We start from the raw sequence: 25,726 nt of genomic DNA on the forward strand, positions 1-25,726 counted from the left end.
GATGGACCTGCATCGCCTAGCTGCACGAGAGCAATGCCGCAGGCAGTGGCCGTGGCATACACTGCGAGCACACTTGGTGCAGCTGCGAGGTGCAGCAAGAGCACGTCGTTCCTGCCTCTGATGCCACTCTCGCGGCTTGCAGCGCGTCACTCGCGCATGCTCTCCAGGAGCTATGGCGGGCGCGTGTGTGGGGCTGTAGCCTGTGTTTGGCCGGTTCTGACCCGAATTACTATCAGTATCATGTCCGGGCCACAAAAAATCGCACACGGGTAGCGGCTCAGGGGCCCAGTAAGTCGCGGAATCGCCAAATGTCACAACCTGCGCGCCACCCAGGGCTGGACCTAGTATCTGCGACCCACACACCGACCCCACCTTGCACATGAAGCATGGCTGCATGGTCCGGCCGCGCACTGCGCGAGTCCTAGCGTGTGTCTGGCTGTGTATTGAAACTACGTCGTACGTTACGTGTCACAAATATGCTCGCACCCACGGCACAAATGGGGGCACGAACGCCAGGCTACAAACCTGACCGCACTACATCAAGACTGCGATAGAATCGCGATAGAAGCGCCTCGCGCCGTCGCCATCGGCGCCACCACCTCCCACACATTCTCGGCCGGGTCGTACCGCTCGACCGTGCCGAAGTCGCCGTCGCCGTCGTTGAAGCCTCCCACAGCGTACAACCTGCCATCCAGCACCGCCACAGCGTGACTATACCGCGTCGTCGCCATCGGCGCCACCGCCTCCCACGCATTCAACGCAGGGTCGTACCGCTCCACCGATCTGATGTAGCCGGCGTTCATGCCTCCCACGGCGTACAGCTTGCCGTCGAGCACCGAAACTGCGAGCTCGTCCCGCGACTCCGCCATCGGCGCCACCTCCTCCCACGCGTTCGCCGCCGGATCGTACCGTTCGACCGAGCTGAGGCGGCCATGATCGAATCCGCCCACAGCGTACAGCTTGCCGTCGAGCATCGCCACGCCATGGTCACTCCGCGCCGTCCCCATCGACGCCACCGCCTCCCACGCATTCGTCGCGGGATCGTACCGCTCTACCGAGCTGAGGTTTTCGTCGTTGCTGCAGCCTCCCACCGCGTACAGCTTGCCGTCGAGCACGGCCACCTTGAGGGCCATCCTCAGTGTGTTCATCTGCGCCACCGCCTCCCACGCATTGGCAGCCGGATCGTACCGCTCGACCGAGCTGAGGATGCCGTCGTCGTTATTCACGCCGCCCACAGCGTACAGCTTACCGTCGAGCACCGCCGTGTGGAAATAGCTTCGTGCCGTCGACATCGGGGCCACAGCCTCCTCCCCCCACTGATTGGTGGACGGGTCGTACCGCTCCAGCGAGTTGACAATCTCGCCCTCGCCGTCGTAGCCGCAGAACACGACCAAGCGCGGCCTCTCGCGCTTCTTCAGCGTCTCCTTCCAGCCGCGGCGCCACGCGCGGCACGTCCCCTTGGCGGCGTGCTCCGTGGTCGGCAGCTGGGCGAGGATGTGCGGGGCGAGGTCCGGCGAGAGGAGGACCTCGGAGAGCACCCACTCGGGCTGCTCCACGAGCCGAGCGGCGTGCTCCTCCGCCACGCGCATTGCGGCGTCGCTCGCGCCCGCCTGCGCCTCGATGATGGCGCACAGCTGCGCTGGCGAGAGGCCCGCGACGCGCGCGCCGATGCGGTGGGAGGCCATTTGGCGAGAACCGGCCCGGGGCGGCGGCGGTGGGGGGGGTGCGGCGCGGCGCGGCCCCGAGATAGCGCGAGATCTCCCGAGATTGCGCGGCGCGGCCCGAGTGGATGGGTTGGGAGCACGGGTTGAGGGTCTCATAGTCGTGGGCGACCCACTTGTCGGCCTCGGGGGTCCAGCCGCATCGCTCCGTCGGCCTGGGCCGCTTGCGAGCCTTGGCCGGCGGCCGCTCATCCGGCTCGGGAGACGCGTCGGGAGGGGCGGGCGGGTCGATGGCGTTGACCTCGGCCGGCGTGACCGCGGAAAGCATGGTCTATTTTGAGAAGCCGTGAGGACGCTGCGCCCTTGTCTCGGCCGTCAAAGACTGACACGGCGTGCCTTGGATGCGTCCACGAAATCGATAATCCCGTGTAACCTGCTCGCTTTTCAGGGCCGATGGCGTCTGGGACAACCCTAAAGCGACAAGGAGGGGACGATCCGGGACTCACTCTCGGATGTGTCCGTGTCAACGACGGCTTCTCTAGGGGTGTTATATCGATTTCGTGGTACGTGGACGCCTGCTCGCTTTTCAGGCCGATGGCGTCTGCGACAACCTCAACCGCACATCGAGGGGTCGGACACCGATTTACAAAAGACTCCTCTCCAGTCGGTCCCTTGTACTTAAAGCTCACTCACACACCGAGAGAGAGATTTTTAGCAATACCAAACAACTCTGACACTCACACGTCATTTGGGGCCTGGAGCCCTGTTCACGCGCGCGCGAGACGTGTAGACAGGGTTGCCATGTGAGAGCGAATGGCGCGGTTCACGCCTCGCACAACAGAGAGAGAGATGCGCTCTGCATGGTGGGACATAAAAGAGAGGGAGTGGGCGAGTAGGCCGTGCGGTCGACGCTGCCGCGCGCGACTTTGCGCGCGAGGCGGCGCAGTTTTGTTTTCACACCGACCGACGCACAGACAGCTCACATAGATAGTCCAACCAAAAGCCGGCCGGTGTGCGGTGGGCTCTAGGCGGTGGGAGGGTGCTAGTATGAGGCCGGCCGCGGAGGCTCTTGCGCAAGCAAGCGAGCGGTTAAGACAGCTCTGACCTTTGTAGATAGACCCCTGGCTGGCTGGGCGAGCGGTGGGTGGGTGGGTGCAGACCCGCCTTAACGAAGCCGAAGCCGGCCTGGCCGTCCGTTGGAATGGCCGAGGGCGAGGCAGTTTCGACCCGGGCGTCGCTCGGAAAAGGAGTCGGAAAACGTAGTTCTCTTGCTCCGAGTGAGTGCTTGCGCTTCGGCGGTTAGTGTGGTGCACTAACCTCCGAGAAACCCGTCGGGTCGCTCCTCATCGCAAACCCTGTCAGCAGTCCTCTTTCGTTCGGGAATGTACGTAAGAGCTACATACACTGACACACTTTTGTCCCAGTAAGCTAAAAGTACTACTACACTGAAAAGGAGGACACCATGCGGAATCGACCCTATCCAGTGCTCAAGTATTCACAAGGAGGACACGTCGACAAACAAGGAAGGTCGCCAAACTCGCACGTTCCCGACCAAAGCAGATGCTCGCGCGCGCCAGCCGCGTCAGCCGCGTCAGCCGCGCCAGCCACGCCAGCCGCGTCAGCCGCGCCAGCATCGACGCGGCCTCGGAGCGCAAGTCCCGCGTCAGCGCGATCTTCCAGCGCGCCGTCGGCCGCCTGCGTGAGGAGCAGGTGGCCGAGGAGCAGCTGAACGCGACGTGGGACGAGGAGCGGGGGCACCAGATCATGCAGCAGCGGCAGCGCACCGGCGACGAGGTGCTCTACAGATATCGCGCAAGCCGCGCGAGCGCTGCGGCCGCGGAGCCGACCCCTCCGCCGCAGCCGGCGGCCAAGGCGCCCTCGCTGCTCCGGACCGTAACGTCCTTCATGCTCTCGTCACGAAACAAGGCGGAGGCGGCACATGCCTGAGCCATCCTGCTTCTGCCGACCCGTAGCCGCCACCGACGCAGCTACCACGGCCACCGCCGCTAAGCCACCGCTCTTGCCGCCTTTGACGCGCCGCCTCTCCCTTCCACCACCCCAACCCGCCGCCTCTCGGAGCCTTAAAACGGTACGAAGGTCGTACTCTGCTTGCGCGCCGTCATGCACTAAGAGGTGCCTCTTTCCCGCGCGCCCCCCGCAAGGCGCGCGATACACATATGGCTAGTACTTCTGCACCACCGTGTCCGTCGTTGATAGATGATAGCGAGACGCGTCATAAGAGAAAGACGGGCGCGCGCGCGCCGCGCGGCGCTCGCGAGGGGCGTCTCATCTCTCATGGGCTCATGGTTCATTGGTCATACTCATAGAGAGCTCATAGTCATACTTACTTTTTAAGTTTAATTTCTTTCTCGTGCACTGGCCACTGGCAGTTTTTACTTTGAAACAACGCACAATATACTAACACAGACCTCGTCCAGGCACACACGCGCTGGGGCACGCCTAGGCCTACACCATCGGCCACCCCAGTTCGCTCGCTGTTCTCCGCGACGCATCCGCCCCCGACGGCGCCCGATAGCTGCTCGCCGACCTCGACGGCGCTGCGTTCGGGTCGAGGCGTTCTGCAAAGAGCCCGCGCACCGCACGGTCGAAGTCGTCGTACGTCCCGTACGACGACTGGATGACTGAGAGGATGTTCTCTCGGTCGGTGTCGAGCGTGCACGTTGCCTGCTCCACCGAGAAGCGAGAGAATGCGCTCAGAGTGTCGAGCTCCGCCGCCGAGCGACGGCCGCCCCCCTTGAGCGGGACGATGGTCACGCGGCTGAGGTCGGTGGTGATGCTCAGAAAGGTGAAGATCTGCGAGGCCGCGGGCCAGGCAGCTCAGAGAGGCGCAGGGGAGGCGTGTGCGGCGTTCGAATGTGCGGGTAGCTCTCCCCGCGGCAGCGGGCCTGCGTGGCCCGCTCGGGGAGAGCTCCGAGAACGAGTCCTCTGGCCAGGGCGCGCGCGCGTGTGCGCGTGTGCGTGTGTGCGTGCGCGCGTGCGTGCGTGCGTGCGTGCGTGCGTGCGTGCGTGCGTGCGTGCGTGCGTGCGTGCGTGCGTGCGTGCGTGCGTGCGTGTGCGTGTGTGTGTGTGTGTGTGTGTGTGTGTGTGTGTGTGTGTGTGTGTATCTGTGTCTGTCTGTCTGTCTGTCTCGTTGTATGGCGCGTGGTGGCGGTGTAGCTGCGGGTGTCACCTCCATGATGCACCACAGCCGGGACGTGTACACAGGCCCCCCGAGGACCTGTTCACAGCAGTAGGTGTGGAGAGACGCTGTTCACAGCCGGGACGTGTACACAGGCCCCCCGAGGACCAGCAGGCTCTCGCAGCCGGCGAGGAAGATCGGCAGGCACGCGAGCGACTCGGCGACCTGCGGTGTGAAGACACGGTGTGAAGACGCGGACAACGGGGCGGGAGAAGACGGACTCGCGCAGCGTACTCAGAGCGCCGCGTGAATGCAAGGGCTGCTACTGCTACTGCTACTGCTACTGCTACTGCTACTACTACTACTACTACGCGAAGACAGCGGATGCAGCGGAGTACTACTAGTAGTGCGTGTGATCTCGAGCGCTAGCCGGAAGGCGCGGGTGTGCATTCCGCTTCTAGCCTCCGTGCTGCCAGATACGGGGAGCTACGGGGGGAGATATGGGGAGATAGTCTGCTTCTAGGCTCCGTGCTGCCAGATACGGGGAGCTACGGGGGGAGATATGGGGAGATAGTCCGCTTCTAGGCTCCGCGACGGCCGACTGGTCGATCGACACGACGTCGACCCACAAGGTCGGCGGGCGGCCTCGCTCTTGCTGGAAGGCCTTAGCCCAACGCTCGAGCGCCTGAGATAGCGAGCGAGAGATCGGCCGAGGTCAGCCGAGATCGCCCGAGATTGGGCGCTCGCTGCCCCTTGACGCTGGGGTGCGCCCGCCACTGGAGTGCCGAGCTCACACCCGAGATCTACCCGAGATTACCCGAGATCACCCGAGATCTACCCGAGATCGCGCGAGATCACGCGAGATCCACGCGAGATCGCGCGAGATTGCGCGAGACGGCCCGGGGCTCGCGCCTGCCACTTGGCGGCGGCGTTGTCGAGCCACGCGTGCGACACAAACGCGTCGCAGTCTCCGAGAGCAGCCTTCTCCGCCCGCTTGTCCGCGTCCCCGCCTCCGCCGCCCGGGACGAAGTCGTCGGACCTGCGGCCGGCGGGAGGAGGCAGCCGGTGGGAGGAGGAGATCCGCCGAGACCGCTCTCGGGGAGGTCCCGAAATGAGGCGAGAGGTGAGGCGAGAGGTGAGACGAGAGATGAGGCGAGAGATGAGGCGAGAGATGAGGCGAGAGATGAGGCGAGAGGTGAGACGAGAGGTGAGGCGAGAGGTGAGACGGGACGGCGCGAGATGAGGTCGCCTCAGGCGGTCGAACGAGATGACGCGAAAGGACAAGCCAGCCTAGTCTCGGTTGGCCTCGGGGTGGTCTCGAGCGATCTCGAGCGATCTCGAGCGATCTCGGGCGATCTCGGGCAGGAGCGGGGCAGGAACGGGGCGGGAGCGGGGCGGGAGCGGGGCGGGAGGGGGCGAGACCTTGCGCAGCAGCGACCCGTCTGACTGTCTGCCGAGGCCGCAGAGCGTCGAGACGACGGCCGCCTAGTCTCGGGGTGGTCTCTGGGTGGTCTCTGGGTGGTCTCTGGGTGGTCTCTGGGAGGTCTCGGGGCCGCCTAGTCTCGGGGTGGACTCTGGTGTGGCACCGGGTGATCTAGTGTGATCTAGTGTGATCCAGTGTGATCTCGGGTGATCTAGCGTGATCCAGTGTGATCTCGGGTGATCTCGGGTGATCTAGCGTGATTAGTGTGATCTAGCGTGATCCAGTGTGATCTCGGGTGATCTCGGGTGATCCAGTGTGATCTCGGGTGATCTCGGGTGATCTAGCGTGATTAGTGTGATCTAGCGTGATCCAGTGTGATCTCGGGTGATCTCGGGTGATCCAGTGTGATCTCGGGTGATCTCGGGTGATCCAGTGTGGTCTCGGGCGATCTCGGGCGATCTCGGCACGACGGCCGCCTCGCGCTCCGCCGCCGTGGTGCCGAGTCTGCCCAGCCAGGAGAGCACGGCGCCGCGCGCCGCGGGACCCGCGTACAGCGGCGAAGCGAGTGCGCAAGCGCCCAGCACGAGCATCGGCGCCGCGTTGACGTTTTGCGCAAAGGCCGGGTCGGGGCCTAAAAAGAAAAAAGGGGGGGCGGTAAAAAAGAAATCGCGCGGTGCGGAGGCGTGGGCGGGGTCGGGGCCGAGCACGCGCAGCGCGGGAAAGAGGAGCAGCGCGGCGCCGAGCAGCTGGAAGATGCAGCGCACCTGGGGGCAGATCGCGGGTCCTCTCGGGTCCTCTCGGGTCCTCTCGGGTCCTCTCGGGTCCTCTCGGGTCCTCTCGGGTCCTCTCGGGTCCTCTCGGGTCCTCTCGGGTCCTCTCGGGTCCTCTCGGGTCCTCTCGGGTCCTCTCGGGTCCTCTCGGGTCCTCTCGGGTACTCTCGAAGATGCAGCGCGCCTAGAGGGCCGCGTATTGGGCTGTCGAGAGACGCCGTTCACAGCGCGATGCCGCCCCGCAGCTCCTCGGGGGCGCGGCGCCTATCCACCGCCGCAGAGCCGAGTCGAGCCTCGGCGGGGCCTCGGCTCGCCTCGAGCAGCGGCACACAGGGCGCGCCTTGAAGTGCACCCACGCGAGGCCCAATCTCGGGTAATCTCGGGTAATCTCGGGTAATCTCGGGTAATCTCGGGTAATCTCGGGAATCTCGCGCCTTGAAGTGCACCCTCGCGAGGCCCAATCTCGGGTAATCTCGGGTAATCTCGGGTAATCTCGGGTAATCTCGCGCCTTGAAGTGCACCCACGCGAGGCCCTGCCGAGGGTCGGCCTCGACCTGTCGCGGACGTGTCGCGGACGTGTCGCGGACAGGGCGTGGACAACGGAGGGCCTGGGTGGGTTCGGGTACTGTGGGGTAGGGGAGGGTGGGGTGGGGTGGACAGGGTTCGGGTACTGTGGGGTAGGGGAGGGAGTGGTGGGGTGGACACGGGAGGGCCTGGGTGGGTTCGGGTACTGTGGGGTAGGGGAGGGTGGCGTGGGGTGGACAGGCGCCGTCGGGCACGGCCAGGCGCGTAACACCGCCCAGCCCGTCATCTCGGGTCATCTCGGGCTCCTCTCAGGTCCTCTCGGCCTCCTCTCGGCCTCCTCTCGGCTCCTCCTCTCGGCCTCCTCTCGGCCTCCTCTCGGCCTCCTCTCGGCTCCTCCTCTCGGACCATGCGCGAGACGCCGCCCGGCCCGTGCCTCCAGCCGAGGACGAGGCAGTCGAGGTTGCTGCCGACGAGGAGGGCGCAGCCTGTGAAGACGTGGAAGCCGAGCCAGAGGGGGTCGCTCTGCACGCCGACGTAGCGGGCCTCGCCGACCGGCACCGGGATGTCGAGGGCGATGCTGAGCACGTGGAAGGCGGAAAAGGTGTAGCCGATCGCCCAAAAGAGCAAGACCCCGACCCGGATGTTTTCCGTGTCCACCGGCCGCAGCGTGAGCGGCAGCAGCGTGACGCCAGGGATGTTGAGCAGCGCCGGCCACCAGATGACTCCGAGCCGCTCGCTCGGCCAGCAGCCGACGCCGTACAGGACGATGGGCGAGTCAGCCCACACGAGCAGGACGAGCATCACGGCGAGGATCAGTAGCTGCACGCGCACGAGAAGCCGCTGCTTGGCCACGCGCGCCTGGGAGAGGCGCGCGACCGTCCAGTCCAGCATCGACGTCGGCTCGCTCGCGCCAGAAGTCGCCCGCCCGGACGTCGCCCGGCCAGAGTGGGCGCTCCGCCGCGACGCGTCTCTCCTCGCCAAAGTGCTCCACGCGACTGCGTACGCAAAGGTGACGAGCAGCGTCCACGCCGCGCAGCCGGCGAGCCAGGCGCTGGCGAGGCGGCTGGCGGCCGGCTCGGCGAGCCAGCTGCTGCCAGGGTCTGAGTAGGCGACGCTCATCGGAAGCTGGCAGCGCGGCGAGGAGACGGCGAACAGAGGAGCGGCGAACAGAGGAGTGGCCCCAACAGAGGAGCAAGGGTGCGGTGCGGGGGGGCAGCAAGGGCCAGCTGATACGAGAGGATTTTTCTTTTTCTTACCCTAACCCTAAGACCCCGGGAAAGCGTTCCCGTGCCTCGACAATTGCCGCTGGTAGGCGCGCCGCGCCAAGCCATGGCGGGCGCGCCGCGGCCGCGCGCGCACCCTTCACAATACCGCGCGCGGCCGTCGACCGGCAAGCACACGCCTCACCACACAAAAGTGTTAGAGTTGTTTGGTATTGCTAAAAATCTCTCACGCCTCGACTCGGACACACTGTTCCGAGGGCAAGGGAGAGGGGCTGGCCCCTAGCCCGAGAGGGGAGCTTCCGAGACCCACCACATGACCACGCAGCCACACATCATCCCGCGGCCTGGCGGTCGGCGGGATTGCAACCAGTCTTCGCGTGCCGCCTGTCGTTCGACTCGGGCGCCTTGAGCGTCGGGGTGGCGAGCAGGGGACGCGGCTCTGAGCGACGCGTGCCGGATGGAGTCCGGCCGCGGAAGACTGGGAAGTACGCTCAGGATGTGCGGCAGCCACGTTGGCTGAGTGTCTTGTCTTGTGGTTCTGTGTGTCGCTCCTGTAGGCCGGCCTCCCCGGAGGGGTCGCCCCCTGGAGGGGCCCCAAAGGGCCCCCCGGGGGGGCGGGGGCCCCCGCCCCGAGGGTCGGGGGCGGGTCCTTCCGTGTCGCTCCCGTCGTCGGGAGTGTCCGTCGGGATGGTGTTGTCCGCCCACTCGGCAGCGTTTGAGCCTCTGTCACCTTGCCTGCCGCGAGCAGCTAGCTCGTCGACGTAGTCGTTCCATTTGTTGCCGCTGTGACCCGCCACATGCCTCCACGTCACGGTGTGTTGGGCGCGAAGGCGTCGCCAGACAGAGGGAACGAAGGCGCTCCGCTAGCTGTCTGTTCGTTTTGGGGGTCACCCTCCCCATCATGCACGCAGGTAGGTAGGTAGAAAGATGAACAACAGTCAGGCTCGGACTGGACACCAACGCGGTATGGGTGGACGCGAGACAGATGATGACGACACGCACGAGCGACACACAGACACAAACAAGCTCACAAGACACACAGCCAGCTGGCTGCCACACACCCTGAGTTGGCGTACACATAACTCAAGGCCACATCCTCCCTGTCGCCCCCCCCAGCACTCCAAGGTGCCAAGAGAACAAACAAGGGCACAACAACACAACAGACGACAGGGGAGAACGCGTGAGGCTAGAGCAGGCTTGCTCGTCCTCTAGCATGCACGCCGCCGCGAGGCCGCGTACTCGCTATGAAAAAAAACAGAGCGTAGGACTTCGGGGAGCCGCTTTGCGTGGTTGAGCACTCGCGTCTCGCAAGCTCCACGACAAGGTCTGAGTTGGGTGTGCCCTATCATCGCATCGCCCTCCGCGCCCACCGCCCGCCATCCGCTCGCCTCCCTACTGCTCCTGCGCGTCACTGCGTACCACCCCAACTTGCACGCTGCCACACTGCGAACGACCGCCAAAGCGAGCGACATGTCCACCTCCATCTCGCAGGTCTCTCTCTGATTCATGCACGTGAAGCTCACCGCGCTCTTTGTGGCGTCCGTCACCGCCGTGTCGAACACGACCGACCACGGCTTTGAGGCTGGATTCGAAATCCTCACGTGCAATTCCACCGACTGCTCGACCGAATGCACGACTCGGGAGACCATCTCCACGGGAGAGTGCCTCGCCGATCCTCAGGATTCAGATCTGCCTTTGGCGGTCAGTATCCCTCAAACGGCGGCCTCGTTGATGTTGACCTGTGACGGTGACACCTTGACCGTGACCTCCTACACCACTTGGGACTGCTCCGACAGCGGCACCGAGCTTCTCCGATGGAAGGCATTCTGCTCCGTGGGAGGCATTCTCGACGACCTTTTTGGAGACGTCGATTTGGGTCTACCGGGGTCTATGGGTTTCCTCTGCAAGACACCCGCCGCCACGGTGGTCACCTCCTTCACGCTCGCCGGCGCGGTCGAAGACTTTAACGGCGAGCCGGAGCGGGCGGCGATCAAGGCGGTGCTCGCCGCGGGCGCGGGCGTCTCGCCGTCGGCGGTCTCCCTGACGTTCTCGCCTGGCTCCGTGGTGGTCTCGGCAAAGATCCTCTTCAAGGTGTCGGCGGCCGCGGACGCGGCGGTGATCGCGCTCTCGGACGGCATCCTTGCTGATGCGACGAAACTCCAAGAGGCTCTCAACGATCAGTTCGCGGAAGATGGCATCGATACCGACGTCACGGTCTCTCGGCTCGAGCCACCCGAGGTGGAGTCCGACGACGACGACGGCGGTATTTGCATCTTGTGCCTCATTGCCCTGAGCTTCGGCATCGTCGTTGGCGTCTTGGCCCTCATTGCCCTGAGCGTGCTCCTCTTCCTGTGGCTTACGGGCGCCGCCTGCTTCAAGAAGGCGGATGGGGGGTACCCCACCGGAAAGCCAGGGGTCGCCGGTGCCGGCGAGGCCGCCTAAGAGGGCACCCCCGCCAGCCCAGGCCCCAGGGGGAGCGTGTATGTAGCCGCCACGAGCAAGCTCACGCGCGCCCCGCCACGTTGTGCAGCACAACAGTACGGGGGAGCATGTTGTTCACTGGCCCGGTGGCGATGCGAGCTGATGCGGGCGTTTTGCGGACGATATCCGCCCGTATCAATCAATCGTGCACCGTAGTAGGCCGGATGCGTTCATACGCGAATTGATTGATTCGAATTAAGGTATTCGTGAAAACGAAATTATAAATAACGAACCCCGGGGAGGGGGGGGGGAGACGACGGGGGTGGACGAGGTCGTTACTGAGCGTACGTATGAACGAAAAACATCGCACATGCGGGTCGCCGGCCGGCCGGGGGAGAGCTTAGCCTAAAAAGGCGAAATGAGCAGGCAGCCCGTGCCTTTTGGTGTACCCCGTTTGTAGGGCGGTTAGTTCCGCCGTGTTGTTGGTATGCTTTCGCGCGCCGAGGTAGGCTGGGTGCGCCGCCGAAGTGACAACTGGCCCGTAGCCCTCGCTCGTCAGCGCTGCGCCCTCATCGCCGATGGCGTCGCCCCCGATGAGTACTGTATAGGCCCACCCTGCTTTCCCTAGGTCTTCCGACCCGTCTGTGTATGCCATGCTCAAAAAAACGCGGTATTGGGTGGACGCTAGACAGATGATGGCGGCACGCACGAGCGACACACAGACACAAACATGCTCAAAGAAATAGCTCCGAGATCGCCCGAGATAGCGCGGCGCGGCCCCGAGATCGCCCGAGATAGATAGCGCGAGATCGCCCGAGATAGATCGCGCGCGCGGCGCGAGGCGAGGTGGATGGATGGGTTGAGAGCGAGGGGGCGGAAGTGGCCAAAGCATGAAAGAGTTTGGGACAGCTGTGCACGGCGGCTGATGGCAAGCGCCGCCTTTGACCACGCAGAGCCGCCGCCTTTGACAACGAAGCCCGCCAATGCAGTCGCTCGTCGTCGAGTTCTCGCGGCGCGTGCGCGAGCCAGCACAAAATATGAGGGCGAGTGCAGGGGCCAGCCGCGCCACGCGCGGCCACGTGCACCTCCCAAGCCAACCGCCGCCCCCGCAGCACGACGGTGAGGCGAGCCTCGCAAACGACGCCGAGGGGGCAAAGGTAGCTCTCGCCGGGTGTGCCTCAGCGGCCGCGGGCGAGCAGGGCATGTGCGCGCCACGCGCCGCCGCTCGAGCCGGATCGTACGAGTCTCCCTCCCGCGGCTCGTTGCAGGAGAGCGGGTCGATCCGATGATGCTCGGTGAAGATGCTCGGTTGGCTCTCGCCAAATGTTTGTCCGACTCGACGTACGGCCCCGGGCGTCGGGCCGTGGTGGCGACGGCAGGCGTGCTCCAGCGCCGCCTCGTGCGCACGCACGCGCAGCGGCGGCGCCTCTGCACCACCCGAGTCGCCGCCCGGCCGAGCGAGGAGCAGAGAGACGACGAGTGACATGCTGATTCGGCAATCAAGAGAATTTTTTTATTCGACACAGAAAAAAGCAAGCGTCCTTCCCGGCAGCGACTCTTGGGAAGGATCTCGCAAGCAGCCTCCCCAAACAATGACCAGGACGGAGGCGCGGACCGGCCAGCCGCGTCAGCCGCGGTCGACGGAGCGGGATGCCGCGATCGCGCGCCGGCAGCAGGCGCTGGCAGCCAGGACGGCGCCCAGGGATAGGAACATGGCCAAACGCCAAGCGGGGCCGTCCACCGAGGCCCTGGCCCACAAGATGCCAGCGGAAGAGCCGCCGCGTCTTGCTGATCCCAACCCGCCAGCCCCGCCGCCAACCTGCGGCTTCTTCTGGCGCCTCTTCCGGCGGGATTCCAAACCTCAAGGCAAGTGCAATGCTGCTGCGGTGGACGAGAAGCGCCGCTCCGTGGTCGTGTCCACTGTGGTGAGCGATCGACGGGCGTCGCCGGCGCGTTCCGCCCGGGCGAGGCGGCGGTCGCTCAAGAGCGTGCCGTCGCTGGGCGGCCAGCACTGCACGTGCGGCCGCCGCTGCTGGCGGCGCGCACACCTCAAGCTCCTCGCGGTGCACGGCCTGTGCGGCTCGCTCTCCCCTCAGCCGAGCGGCGAGGGGGCTGGGCTTGAGGAGCGGACCACGTGCTCGTCGGAGAGCTCGGCGTGGTCCCTCGACTCCCACTCCGACGACGCGCTCGCCACCCGGAAGCCATCCCCCGGCTGTGGCAACCCCGGCCTCGGCTGCGCCGACGCAGAGGCGCTCTCGCCTCCTCTCCTCTCGCCTCCTCCCTTACTCCAGGCGTTCGACCTGCGGCCCGAGCTGCACACGGCGGGCGACGGCAAGGAGCACCACCTCCACCTCTCGAGCGAGACCAAGCTCGACGTGCGCCACGTGAGCCCTTCCTGCACTCCGCCGCCCCCGAGAGGACCAGCACTCCTCGGTGCTCTATCAGCGCTCGCTACCTCATAGGTGAGCGCCTTCCTGCACTCCGCCCTCGTCCTCGTCGCCGAAGGCCTCGAGCCTCGTGGAGGGGAGGCGCCGAACGCACCGCCCGCGCCGTCGAGGCGGCGGCGGAGATAGCGGCCGCGCGTCGCCAGACCGGACTTCCCTCGCGTTCGCACTCCCCTGTCAAATTAGCCCCATCCACGGCACCCAGCGAACTTGTTCACAACGTGTGTGTTCCTTCAGAGACGCCTCAACACGGCGGTCGAGGCTGGGTGTGCGCACAGGCTCGCCTGGCGGCTTGGGCCCCCGCGCCCTCTCGCGGTGCGGGTGGCGCCAGGCCTCGCCACGCCCTCTTGCACTCAGCACTCTCTCATCGGTCTCTTTTATCTCCCTGTACGCGAATACAACGCGAGACGTTACAGCGCTCTCACCCTCAAACGTGGAGACGTTACCATGCAATCGTTTGGCCTAGCCTACAGATGATGCGACACCGGTACAGTACGATCTAGTGAGCCCGCGCTGCCGCAGGGCGAAGCTTCAGCGGCGCTGGGGATGCGGATTCCGCCCGATATAAAGTATCGCCACATGCGAGTTGGATCGGCCCAGCTGACCCAAGAGGGTCGAGTGCGGCCTCTCACGCGTTCGCCTCTTTGCGGACCGCGTACGGCCCGCCCTGCGCGCTGCCGAAGCACGGCCCCAAGGTCAGAGGAGTGATGTGGATGCTATCCGCGAAGGCCCTCGTTTTCGCGACGACGAGCGGGTCGGTGCTCGAGTGCGGGATGACCGCCGAGACGGTGGAGGTGAAGATGTCCTCCGAAAAGTGGAGGGCACAAAACAGCGGCGGCCTGCCCGACGCCTCCGCAAGCTGCGACGGGAGCAGAGTGGTCGCGGCGGTGGTGAAGATCGTGGACGCGTCGGCAGCCTGGTGCAGCTTGGTGAAGACAGATATCTTGAGATCGAGGTCCTCGGGCAGACTCTCGACGACGAGGTGGACGTTTTCCATCGCGACCGCCGCGTCCGTCGAGTACGTCAGCCTGCTGAGCGCCTTGTCCGCAATCTTTCGCGCAGCTGTCTTGGATGTAAGTCGATCCCAGCTGCTCTGGTCGCTCCAGCTCACCTTGGGCATCAGCGGCCCCCACGCGGGGACAGACGGCGTGCCTTGGCTCATGTCCGTCGTGAACTGGTCGGAGAGGGCGCGGTGAACGTCAGCCATCCTCTCGAGAGCGATCATCGACAGGTCCATCACCGAGGTGTCAAAGCCGGCTAGAGCGCACTGAAACGCGAGCGCCTCGCCGAGCGGCCCACCGCCGACGATGCCCACCTTCTTGGTCTGCGGCAGCCACGTGAGAGGGAGGCTGGCCAGAGAGCGGCGTTGCACGAGCGTGGCAGAGCGATGCATGGGTGGAGTGCTGGGGGGTGCCCCTTTCGCTTCCACGAAATTTCTCTCTTTCTCACGGGGAGGATTGAGAGAGAGAGAGAGAGAGAGAGAGAGGTTCATGGAGGCAACCGATGCGAGTCGACTGGTGTGTGTCGTCGTGGTTTCGTATCAAGAATTCTCTCTCTCTCTCTCGGGGAGGATTGGGAGGGGGAGGAGCGGCCGGAGGAGTACGCCGGCCTCTTTGACGACCCGTAAGGGGCCGTCGCCTGCTGTGCCATTTGTAGTGCCAGTCCGAGCCAGTCTGCTGTGAGAGGGGCTTGTATAGTAAAATTCTTTTGAGAGCGCCTTCGTTGTTAATAATACAAGCCAAATGGTCCCTTTCAAGCGGTCCCCTGTCGCAGTCGCACACACGCACACGCCGCACCGCACCGCGCGCCCGCCCGCTGCCCCGCCCACAGGCGGGAAAGAGACGAGGAGATGGGACAGCAAAGGAGGAGACACAAACACGTATGGGAGGCTTCAGGTTCTTTCTTTTTATTTGAGAGCGCTTCGTTGTTAATAATAATACAGACGGATGGACACTTTTTTTGTTTTGAATTTCCCCATGAGTGGCGCACTGCACAGCTTTTTTCACTTCCTGAAAAAACAAACGGAAAATCACAACCTGAAAACTACGTGCCTCCCCGTCTTTGTAGCCTGGCGTTTGTGCCCCGTTTGTGCCGCGTCCCGTGCCCCCCAGTTCATTTTAACATCACAACCTGAAACGCGTTTGTGCCCCGTTTGTGCCGCGTCCCACGAGAACACAACCCCCTCTCCCCTTTGTCCCAGTAAGCTAAAGTACGTACCCACAACAACCTGAAACAAAACTAGTCCGGGCTGGATCAAGGCGGATCAAGCCTCGGCGCTTCGTGCTGCTAAGGCGCATTGCATGCATCGCTCGTAACGCGCACAGCGGACCGACTCGGGTCGTCCAATCAATGTGTCTTCCCACGGGTTCCGTTCTGGTCAAGGCCAAGCAAAGCCTCTACCTCGCTACGTGCTTTGGCGTCCTCATGCTCATGGTTTATCTGCGCTACCACGCGTTTGTCCCAGTCGACAATCTGCCCTTGGTCTTGCTGCCATGCGTGATGGTCGCAGCATTCCCGTGGCAGCCCGCACAGGCCGAGCTAGCCGACAAACCCGTTCAGCCCGTGGTCGTGGGCTACGCTCCCACGCGCACAGCTCCCGAGTGCTCTCCTCTCGCCACGCCTCTCCTCGCAATAAAGCCGCGCTACGATTATCTGGACAACGTCAAGGCCTTTTTAGCATTTATTGTGGTGACCCACCATGTGGCTTGCTCATTTGGCGACACGGGTGGCGTGCCCGTCTGGGCACACACGGGGGTCTGGCCGGCGATCGTGCTTGGGGACCAAGACGTGTGGAGCAGCCGCGTGGCGACTGGCTTGATCACGGCCGATCAAGGCTACTTTATAAGCCTCTTGTGCTTCATCTCGGGGCACTTTACACCAGCGAGCCACGCACGCAAGGGCACGCGCGAGTTTATCAAGGGCAAGCTGATCCGCTACGGCATCCCCTACCTCGTCTACTTTTGGTGCCTCAACCCGCTCTGCTGGATGTGGCTATTCCTCATGTTCGAGCCCGACCCAGCGGCGTGGGCGTACGTTCCTGGCCCGGGACCGCCTTGGTTTCTCCAGATGCTACTGCTTTTCAACGCATGGTACGTCATTTGCCCGGCCCCGCCGCTTCGACTCAACCTGCCCTGCCTCGCCGTGCTCTGCCTCGCCGGTGCGACCATCGGGCTGCTGCAGGGCTGGATTCTGGCCTTTGGCTTCAACATGTTTTACATCCCCACCTCAATCGGCTCCTTCCCTTTTTACATAATCTTCTTCTATGCGGGGTGCGTCGCCGCACGCGACGATTGGCTCGCCGATCTCCTTCGCTGGCCGAGTTGGCAAGTCGTGGCGCTCTACTGCGTTGCCGTCAGCCTGCTCCTCTTCAACCTCGTGGCCGTCCCGTTCATGAGCCCATTCCCACCATCTCCAGACTGCCTGCCTCCCTCGCCACCTTCTCCGGGCGATACTGCTCTGCTCCCTCCACAACGAGGCGTGGACAACTCCACGCTGCCCACAACACTCCTCGTCTTCGGCGCCGTCGAGGGCGTCTACACGGTCGCCTTCTCGCTGGCAACGCTCCATTTCTTTGGCACCTTCCTCAACTCTCGCAACAGGGCGTGGGACTTCTTGGCAAACGCGGCGTATGCCGTTTACATTCTCCACTTTGTGCTGCTCGCGCCGTGTGTCTATGCGTACCTGGCCATCCTGCGCGCCTCGGGCACCTCGGTCAACATTACCTACTGCTTCGCTAGAGACGCGTTCTACTCGACCACACCGCTCAAGGGCTGGCAGCTTTCTACGGGCTTCCTTTTCACAACGCTCCTGATCAACTTGCCGCTGTGGCCTACCGCTTACTACCTCCGGAAGCTGCCGGGATTCAGTCGCGTGCTCTGACTGACACGTGTGATGACACGGGTTGTTCTTTTCATTCAAATTGTTTCACGAACACTTTTGATTATGTGAGCTCGCCTTCGATGTTATATATGAAACACACGGGACAGGCACACATCCCGGGGGGCGTGCTCGCGTCGGCGGGCGGGGAGGACGAAAGGAGCGATGGCAGCGACTGCGCCGTCGCCGGTTCGGGCGCAGAGGAGGAGGCGGTGGAGGCGGTGGAGGCAGTGGTTCTACTATGTGAGCTAAAATGCAAGAAGGGGGCTGTTGTTCCTTGCCTCCGCCTCGGTGGCCTGTCGGCCTACAGCGGGCCGGATGATTGGCATCGGGTTGCGGGCAAGAGAGCCCTAGCCCTGGGGGGTGTGCGGTCGCAGGGCCATAACACGGTTCTCCGAGGGATAGTACCGCGCTCCGGGTTTCCCCTAGCAGCAGAACGCACCCTCTACTCGGAGCTAGTGGACACGACACTAGCTACTGATACGAGAATACGTACCGCCCCCACGCAACTACTCGAAGATAATACGAGAATACGCAGCTGCGAGACGCCTATAAAGAAACAGCGAGGTAAAGTTCGGCGGCTATGATACACCGAAAGTTGTCGTAAAACGCGGCGAAAGCAAAGTAGAGGGCGGGCTCTTTTGCCGCAGCGATGCCCGCAGCCTGTCGAGCAGCTTCCGCGGCGCCCATGCGCCGCGGGGTTGACCGACAGCCGCGCCTCTCGAGCCATCCGTGCCACGCGCGGCGACGCGCACCCCGCGCGGCGGTCGGCGCCCTGGCAGTACTGCACCAGCCAGCACGGCGTGGAGCAATGCATTGAGGGCATTGTGCTGGGCGCCAGCCAGCATGCCTCAGGACAGAGCGAGAGAGCATGCTGCGCACCCTGGCGCAGCACCAGCTCGCCTCCAATCAGGCGCTCTCACCACTGCACAGCCGTCCACGAGCACCCGCAGCTGCACTGCACAACGCTCAAGCTTAGGAGCCTCCCCTTGTTGTCGCAGCTTTGTGCAGTGCAGCGTGCGAGCAGCGCAGTGCCAGGCCGACCCCTGGCACGCCCGGGCGGCTGTGGGACGGAGGCCCGCCGAGCGAGTGCGAGCCGCATCGGCGGCCATGTCTCCCGTCGCCGCGAGCGAGCGGCGCAAAGAGGCAGCGTCGCGCATGCTTTCCGAAACGTCTCAGGGCCCCATGCGGTGCCTTTTCTTTTTCTCGCGATGTCCACCCCATCGCGCCGCCGCTCGCGCCGCCTCGCCACCGCCGCCGCCACAACCGCTCCCTCGCCAGAGACGCCGCCGCCCGCCCGCCTCCTCGACCTCCCCAGGGAGCTCCTCGAGCGCGCCCTCTCTCGCTGCGACAGCCCCGTCGACATCGCTCGCGCCGCGGCCGTCTCGCTGCTCTTCCACGCCTCGCTCGCGGAGCAAGGCATCCGCTTGTGGGCGCAAGAGCGCGGCTTCGAGCTGCCGGCGCAGCCCGAGGGCGAGACCTGCGCCGTGCGGTGGCTGTGCTATTCGGCGCTGCTGCACGAGTCCAACCCGCCGGCGAGGGCGGCGGCAGGCGAACGGCACAGCCTCTTCATCGACGGCGAGGGGCGGCTCTCGTCGTGCGGCAATGCGCCGAACTGGAATCCAGGGCTGCTTGGCCACGGTGAGGGCGTGAAGCAGCTCAACACGCCGACGCGCCTCCCCTCTCCCTTGGGCGGCGAGCGCGCCGTGAGCGTGTCGGCTGGAGAGCGCCACAGCCTCGCCCTCACCGCCGACGGCGCCGTCTGGAGCTGGGGCGATGGAGTCTTTGGCCAGTTAGGCCACGGTGACGAGCAGGACCAGCTGCTGCCCAAGAAGGTCGAGGCCTTTGCTGGCCAGCGCGTCGTCTCTGTGTCGGCTGGACAATTGCACAGCCTCGCCGTCACCGCCGACGGCTCCGTCTGGAGCTGGGGTGAGGGATACTCTGGCCAGCTGGGCCACGGCGACGCGCAGAGCCGGCTCCTGCCCAAAAGCGTCGACGCCTTTGCTGAGCAGCGCGTCGTCGCTGTGTCGGCTGGAACACTTCACAACCTCGCCCTCACCGCCGACGGCGCAGTCTGGAGCTGGGGCGATGGAGACTATGGCAAGCTGGGCCACGGCAACGAGCAGAACCAGCTACTGCCGAAGGAGGTCGAGGCCTTGGCTGACCGGCGCGTCGTCGCTGTGTCGGCAGCAGACAGCCACAGCATCGCCCTCGCCGCCGACGGCGCCGTCTGGAGCTGGGGCGGTGCGGGCGATGGCAAGCTGGGCCACGGCGACAACCAGAGGCAGCTGCTGCCGAAGCAGGTTGAGGCCTTGGCTGGCCAGCGCGTCATCGCTGTGTCGGCGGAAGATCACAGCCTCGCCCTCACCGCCGACGGCGCCGTCTGGAGCTGGGGCTGTGGAGGCTGGGGCAAGCTGGGCCACGGCGACGAGCAGAACCAGCTGCTGCCCAAGAAGGTCGAGGCCTTCGCTGGGCGGTGTGTGGTCGCTGTGTCGGCTGGTGGCGACCACAGCATCGCCACCAATTCCGACGGCGCTGTCTTTACCTGGGGCAATGGGGGGGATTTGGAGGGGGCAGGAGGAGGCAACCTAGGCCACGGAGATGACTTGTCGAACCAGCTTCTGCCCAAGAAGATAGAGGCGTGGGCGCCGGAGCGGTTGGGTGTGTGAGGGCCGCGCGGCCGGCGTCCGCCAGGCCGCACCAGGCGATCGTCGAAGCGGCTTGGCAGGGGACTGTGCCTCGCGATCCGCCTGCGCAGATCGACGCGCCACCCGTGCTCGCGTGCACCGTCGATGGCCTCGCAATGGACGAGGAGGAGGAGGGCCCGCGTCCGGTAGTGCAACGGCCGTGGCGAGGGTAGGGGCGTGACCGACGTGGAGGCGGGCTTGCGGCGCGCGGAGTGAGTGGGATTGTCTTGCTTGACGGTTGACGCTTGAGCGTCCCGCTCGATCCATGCCTGTAGTCTGTCCTAGTCTGGTCCGAGACAGCAGAGCACGGTACATTAGAACAATGAAGCACTTCTTGTGCGTGCGTCGATGAGAGCGTCTAGTCACCTGTGCCGTGTCTCGCTCTTCTGGTGTAACGTGACGCTGTTACTGACATGAACATGATTCTTTTTGAGGAGTCGCATTTTTTTGTGGTAGTCCCGCCCCCCCCCCCCCCCCACGCCCCCCCTCGCAACTCTACATGCAAAATACACCCTGCGAGGCTCGACCCGCGCCCTGGACGCGCTGGGAGGGCCCAGAAGCTGGAGGCTTCTCACAGCTTGATGCTCCTGCTCGACTGGTCATGTTCGGCCTGGTCACGGCTGCACGCCCATGCGCATGAGCTGCCTCGCCGCGAGCTCATCGCCCGCATTCGCAGCTCGCGTGAGGTAGCGGATCGCCTCCATGCGGCTCTGCGGCACTCCGTCGCCACGCATGTACGCGATTCCGAGGTTCGTGCACGCCTGCGTGTGGCCGAGGTCCGTTGCCACCTTGAACCAGTGCGCTGCTTGCGAAAGGTCAACGGGCCCACCTTCGCCGTCACGGTGCGAGCAGCCGAGGTTGGCGGCGGCACGCGCGTGCCCCTGCTCCGCCGCTAGCTGGTACAAGCGCCGCGCCTCGACTTGATCGAGCGGGAGGCCCATCCGCCCGTAGTCGTAGTGGCAGCCGAGGTTGTACTGGGCGCTCGCGTCGCCCTGCTGCGCCCGTCGCGTCAGGCCGCGGACGGTTGCCTCGTCGCTCGTGTCGGACGTGTCCGCGCGGCAGAACGGGCACACGTCGCGCAGCTGCACATCGCACGGGCAACAGAGGCGACCGTCAGTCCGTCTCTGTCAGCTGCCCGCTCAGAGCACACTGCTACACTGCTACACAGGCCAGGCGAGCGCGGCGTCGCGCAGGCGGGGCGGTGGCGGCGGGGCGGTGGCGGGGGCTCACCGGGCCCGTCTCGATCTCGTACAAGCATTTGAGGCAGATCGGCTTGCCGCAGCACGTCATCATCGTCGCGTTCTGCGCGCCGTCCAGAATCGTGCGCATCTCCACACTCATGCAGATGGGGCACAGCCCCTGCGTCTCGTGTTGCGGCGTGTCGTAGACCGGCACGAGATTTGCCGGCTTGATACGCACGCACTGGTATGGATACTCGCCGCTCACTACGTTGATTTGCCCGCTGCCAGTGGAGACGCCCTTCACCTTGATGGTCAGTCGCTCCGAGTGCGGATCGTCGCCGAGCGAGACCACCTCGCCAAACAGCCCGTTCAGGTCCCTCCGCCCCTGCAGACCGACGATGCGAACTTTGCCTCCTGGACGGAGGGCCACGCCTTCGCCCATCACCTCCGCTGCCAGCGAGCCGTGCGAGCGCGCCTTCGGCCGCTGCTCCCCGTCTGGACCGCCCGGCGGCCCACTCCCCGTCGCGGCGGCCCACTCGGCGACCAGCTCGGCTTCCGTCTTGCAGCCATTCGCCAGTTCGTCCGTGATCCGATCGAACTGCGCCTCCGAGATCGTGCCAGATCGCAGCAGCTGCTCGAAGAAGGCATCGAAGCTCACCGCCGTGCCTGGCGTGCGGCCGTGTGCGAGCCAGCGCGAGATGGCCTCGGAGGCCACGCGGACGAGCTGGACGAAGGCGGCCGGCGTCACGCCGACGTGCCGGCCCGCAGCATCGCGGGCGTTGATGCCGCTGGCGACGAACAGCTTCGCGACCACGCGATCGACGACGAAGGCGGCCGAGTGCTGCTGCAGGTACTGGGTTGGCGCTCGGCCGACCTCCGGCGAGCGCAGCCCGCCTCGCTTGGGCAGCGGGCGTGGCTCGTTGCTCGAGACGACCAGACCCTCCACCGCGCCGCCCGCCTCGCAGAGTGCGCCCGAGAAGACGTCGGGGCGTTCGCGGCATGCGCCGCGCGTGTCTTCGAGCCCCGGCTCGGGCCCGTCGAGGTAGCCGCATCCACGCTCGCCGCGCGAAGCGCTGAGCATGTCCGCGTGGAAGCGCCGCGCCTCGGCGCTCGACGCGAACAGCCACCGCGCCTCCCACAGCTCGCTCATTGCGGCCGTGTCGCCCTCCGGGCCTTCGTCGCTGTGGCATTCCCACTTCTGCTTGCCGAGCAGCACTCCGTGGTGGCGCTTCCAGAACAGCACCTCACCCATGAAACCGCCTGCGCCGTAGCCGAAAGTGCGCATCAGTTCGGACGCATCGGCGCACTGCAGCGCAGCTGCGGGGATCTGCTTTGGAGAGCCATCACTCATTTTGACCGGAAAGTCGTGGTCCATGTAGACACGGGCCAGTCTAAGGCGGCTAGCATCAACCAGACTTGACGGTAGCTCAGCAGCGGTCATGAAGGCGCCCGCGATCGACCGAGGCTGCGCTGTGACTGGTGCCCCAGTGACGCACGCCTTGCACCGTCGCGCCGCCTTGAGCTTCAGCTGTGAGCTGGTGAAGTCACTCTTCGCGCGGTCCACGCCGCATGCGCTACACGGTGGCATCGCCAGGTGTGCGTGGCTTGCACAAAAATGAAGCGCTAGACCATCGCGGCGTAGCAAGCCTCAGGCCAGCCGGCTTTTCTTTTTCTCGCGATGTCCATTTGCTCGCGCCGCCTCGCCACCGCCGCCGCCGCCACAACCGCTCCCTCGCCAGAGACGCCGCCGCCCGCCCGCCTCCTCGACCTCCCCAGGGAGCTCCTCGAGCGCGCCCTCTCTCGTTGCGACAGCCCCGTCGACATCGCTCGCGTCGCGGCCGTCTCGCTGCTCTTCCACGCCTCGCTTGCGGTGGAGGGCATCCGCTTGTGGGCGCAAGAGCGCGGCTTCGAGCTGCCGGCGCAGCCCGAGGGCGAGACCTGCGCCGTGCGGTGGCTGTGCTATTCGGCGCTGCTGCGCGAGTCCAACGCGCCGGCGAGGGCGGCGGCAGGCGAACGGCACAGCCTCTTCATCGACGGCGAGGGGCGGCTCTCGTCTTGCGGATCTGCGCCGTCCTACTCTCCAGCCCTGCTCGGTCACGGTGAGGGCGTGACGCAGCTCAACACGCCGACGCGCCTCCCCTCCCCCTTGGGCGGCGAGCGCGCCGTGAGCGTGTCGGCTGGAGAGCGCCACAGCCTCGCCCTCACCGCGGATGGCTGTGTCTGGAGCTGGGGCTATGGAGGCTGGGGCCGGTTGGGCCACGGCCTCAGCTACGAGGAGGGCCACAGCTACGAGGAGGCTCAGCTCCTGCCGAAGAAGCTCGAGGCTTTGGCGGGGCAGCGCGTTGTCGCTATCTCGGCTGGAGAGGCTCACAACCTCGCCATCACCGCCGACGACGCTGTCTGGAGCTGGGGGAGTGGCTACTATGGCAGGTTGGGCCATGGCGACCAGCAGAGCCTGGCGCTGCCCGAGAAGCTCGAGGCCTTTGCTGGCCAGCGCGTTGTCGCTGTGTCGGCTGGATCCGCCCATAGTTTCGCCATTACCGCCGACGGCGCCCTCTTGAGCTGGGGCCATGGAGCCTCAGGCCGGCTGGGCCACGGCGACGAGCAGAACCAGCTGCTGCCCAAGAAGGTCGAGGCCTTTGCTGGTCAGCGTGTCGTCGCTGTCTCGGCGAGAGGCTTCCACAGCCTCGCCATCACCGCCGACGGAGCTTTGTGGAGCTGGGGCAATGGCTACCATGGCAGGTTGGGCCACGGCGACGAGCAGCGCCAGCTGCTGCCCAAGAAGGTCGATGCCTTGGCTGGCCGGCGCGTCGTCGCCGTGTCGGGAAGCTACCACAGCCTCGCCGTTACCGCCGATGGCGCTCTCTGGAGCTGGGGCTATGAAGCCTACGGCCGGCTGGGCCACGGCGACGAGCAGAGCCAGCTGCTGCCCAAGAAGGTCGAGGCCTTTGCTGGGCAGCGCGTCGTCGCTGTGTCGGCAGGGGGCGGCCACAGCATCGCCCGCACCGCCGATGTTGCCGTCTTTACTTGGGGCAAGGGTGATCGCGGCTGCCTAGGCCACGGAGAGGACTTGTCGAACCAGCCGCTGCCCAAGAAGATCGAGATGTGGGCGAGCCGGCCGCCCACGCCTGCTTCCTCTGACGGAGAGGGCAGCAGCGACGGAGAGGATAGCGATTCGGACGAGTAGGAAGCAAGGTGATTTGGACGAGAAGGAATCAAGGCGGGCAGCGGGGGTGGGCGAGTAGTGATTGATAGTTATACTCTCCAAGAGTAATACGGCTTTCACGCGGACTCCACGGTCTGAGTTCGTGAAAACCGGCGGCCCGCGCGCCCGCGCGAACCAAATCATGTTGACGACAAAGATGACGACGACGCCGAGGAAGACGACGCCGATGTCGATGACGAGGACGCCTCTGGGGGGGCGCGGGGGCCCCCGGAGGCACCGTGCGCCGCGCGGCGCAGTGCGCGCAGTGCGGAGAAACGGGGGGCCACGGCTCCGTTAGTATCCGTTAGCACCGACTTCCCGATCTAACCCGTCTAACAGAGGGCAGATTTGGAGAGATCTCAAGGGGTACATACAGATAGACCCTCCAACCATCAGAAAACTCTAACCTGATCGGTCGTACTGACCGCCGACAGATCACTCCAGACAGCAGACAGGCCGACGTCTGCACGCGGCCGGCCGGGCGAGAGGCTTGACACGATCCGACCCTGCGACCCTGACGCTGCTGCTCTAGCTATCAGACATGCACTGCTGACTGCTGCCACAATGTGCGACCTGTGCTGGCCCACTTGGCGGCCTTCCCGGTCAGTGGTGAGGCGCAGTTCAGAGCTGTCGATGGCGCGATGCCGCACTGGTCCCACATTGGTGACACGAGACCACCAAGTTTGCCGGTCCAAGAGAGAGGTACCGGCGCTGTCCTGAGAAGGTGCGTGGTCCCTCTTGACTGCCCATGCGCGCGAGGCTGCGTAGGCATAGCCTCGAGAGTGCCAGCAGCCAATCCGAGGCGACGCGCATTGCGCCAGAAGCGTGCACACGTTGGAAGGACACCTTCCTACTGACCGTACGATCAGGTCGACACTGAATGCTTGATACTAAGGCCGCGAGCTATGCAGGTGATCAATTGTGCAGCAGGGCACGGCCAGCAGCGCCGACAGGCTGTCGCAAGGCGTGATAGCATGGCCGCAATACGCCGAATTCCCATGAAAACAAGTAAAAAATCGCGCGAAAAAAATCTCAAAAAAATCGGCGCCTGCGGCGGGCCGTGGGACCCCATCTCCCCCCCGCATGCTAGGAAGGGCGGGGGGGGGGGGGGGGGAAGGGGGAGGGGCCCGCTAAGAATACCGGCCCCCCCCCCCGGAAACCCGAGGGCCTG

General features: G+C 65.1%; 7 protein-coding genes across 7 annotated transcripts; 4 read left to right on the forward strand and 3 right to left on the reverse strand.

The window, feature by feature from the left end:
* Window positions 1–3,221: 3,221 nt before the first annotated feature.
* EMIHUDRAFT_117256 (hypothetical protein) lies at window positions 3,222–3,608 on the forward strand (the record flags this gene model as incomplete). Its single annotated transcript, XM_005773690.1, has 1 exon — window positions 3,222–3,608. The coding sequence occupies one exon, from the start codon at window positions 3,222–3,224 to the stop codon at window positions 3,606–3,608; it is 387 nt and encodes a 128-aa protein (XP_005773747.1).
* A 426-nt stretch (window positions 3,609–4,034) lies between these two features.
* EMIHUDRAFT_444515 (hypothetical protein) lies at window positions 4,035–7,541 on the reverse strand. Its single transcript, XM_005773691.1, has 10 exons — window positions 7,503–7,541; window positions 6,924–6,987; window positions 6,700–6,854; window positions 6,223–6,285; window positions 6,050–6,090; window positions 5,713–5,839; window positions 5,396–5,485; window positions 4,969–5,025; window positions 4,852–4,899; window positions 4,035–4,475 (listed from the first exon to the last, which is right to left on the reverse strand). The coding sequence occupies exons 3-10, from the start codon at window positions 6,811–6,813 to the stop codon at window positions 4,128–4,130; spliced, it is 888 nt and encodes a 295-aa protein (XP_005773748.1). The 5' UTR covers window positions 6,814–6,854; window positions 6,924–6,987; window positions 7,503–7,541; the 3' UTR covers window positions 4,035–4,127.
* Window positions 7,542–10,247: 2,706 nt separating this feature from the next.
* EMIHUDRAFT_241367 (hypothetical protein) lies at window positions 10,248–11,183 on the forward strand (the record flags this gene model as incomplete). Its single annotated transcript, XM_005773692.1, has 1 exon — window positions 10,248–11,183. The coding sequence occupies one exon, from the start codon at window positions 10,248–10,250 to the stop codon at window positions 11,181–11,183; it is 936 nt and encodes a 311-aa protein (XP_005773749.1).
* Window positions 11,184–12,145: 962 nt separating this feature from the next.
* On the forward strand, window positions 12,146–12,451 carry EMIHUDRAFT_241369 (hypothetical protein; the record flags this gene model as incomplete). Its single annotated transcript, XM_005773693.1, has 1 exon — window positions 12,146–12,451. One exon carries the CDS (start codon window positions 12,146–12,148, stop codon window positions 12,449–12,451), a length of 306 nt encoding a protein of 101 aa, XP_005773750.1.
* A 1,783-nt stretch (window positions 12,452–14,234) lies between these two features.
* EMIHUDRAFT_241371 (hypothetical protein) lies at window positions 14,235–14,999 on the reverse strand (the record flags this gene model as incomplete). Its single annotated transcript, XM_005773694.1, has 1 exon — window positions 14,235–14,999. The coding sequence occupies one exon, from the start codon at window positions 14,997–14,999 to the stop codon at window positions 14,235–14,237; it is 765 nt and encodes a 254-aa protein (XP_005773751.1).
* A 97-nt stretch (window positions 15,000–15,096) lies between these two features.
* Window positions 15,097–17,485, forward strand: EMIHUDRAFT_241372 (hypothetical protein; the record flags this gene model as incomplete). Its single annotated transcript, XM_005773695.1, has 3 exons — window positions 15,097–15,123; window positions 15,989–16,699; window positions 16,787–17,485. 3 exons carry the CDS (start codon window positions 15,097–15,099, stop codon window positions 17,483–17,485), a joined length of 1,437 nt encoding a protein of 478 aa, XP_005773752.1.
* A 3,298-nt stretch (window positions 17,486–20,783) lies between these two features.
* EMIHUDRAFT_241374 (hypothetical protein) lies at window positions 20,784–22,938 on the reverse strand (the record flags this gene model as incomplete). Its single annotated transcript, XM_005773696.1, has 2 exons — window positions 20,784–21,251; window positions 21,400–22,938. The coding sequence occupies 2 exons, from the start codon at window positions 22,936–22,938 to the stop codon at window positions 20,784–20,786; spliced, it is 2,007 nt and encodes a 668-aa protein (XP_005773753.1).
* Window positions 22,939–25,726: the final 2,788 nt, after the last annotated feature.

The sequence above is a fragment of the Emiliania huxleyi genome (genome assembly GCF_000372725.1).
Source record: "Emiliania huxleyi CCMP1516 unplaced genomic scaffold EMIHUscaffold_330, whole genome shotgun sequence".
NCBI classification, from domain to species: domain Eukaryota; phylum Haptophyta; order Isochrysidales; family Noelaerhabdaceae; genus Emiliania; species Emiliania huxleyi.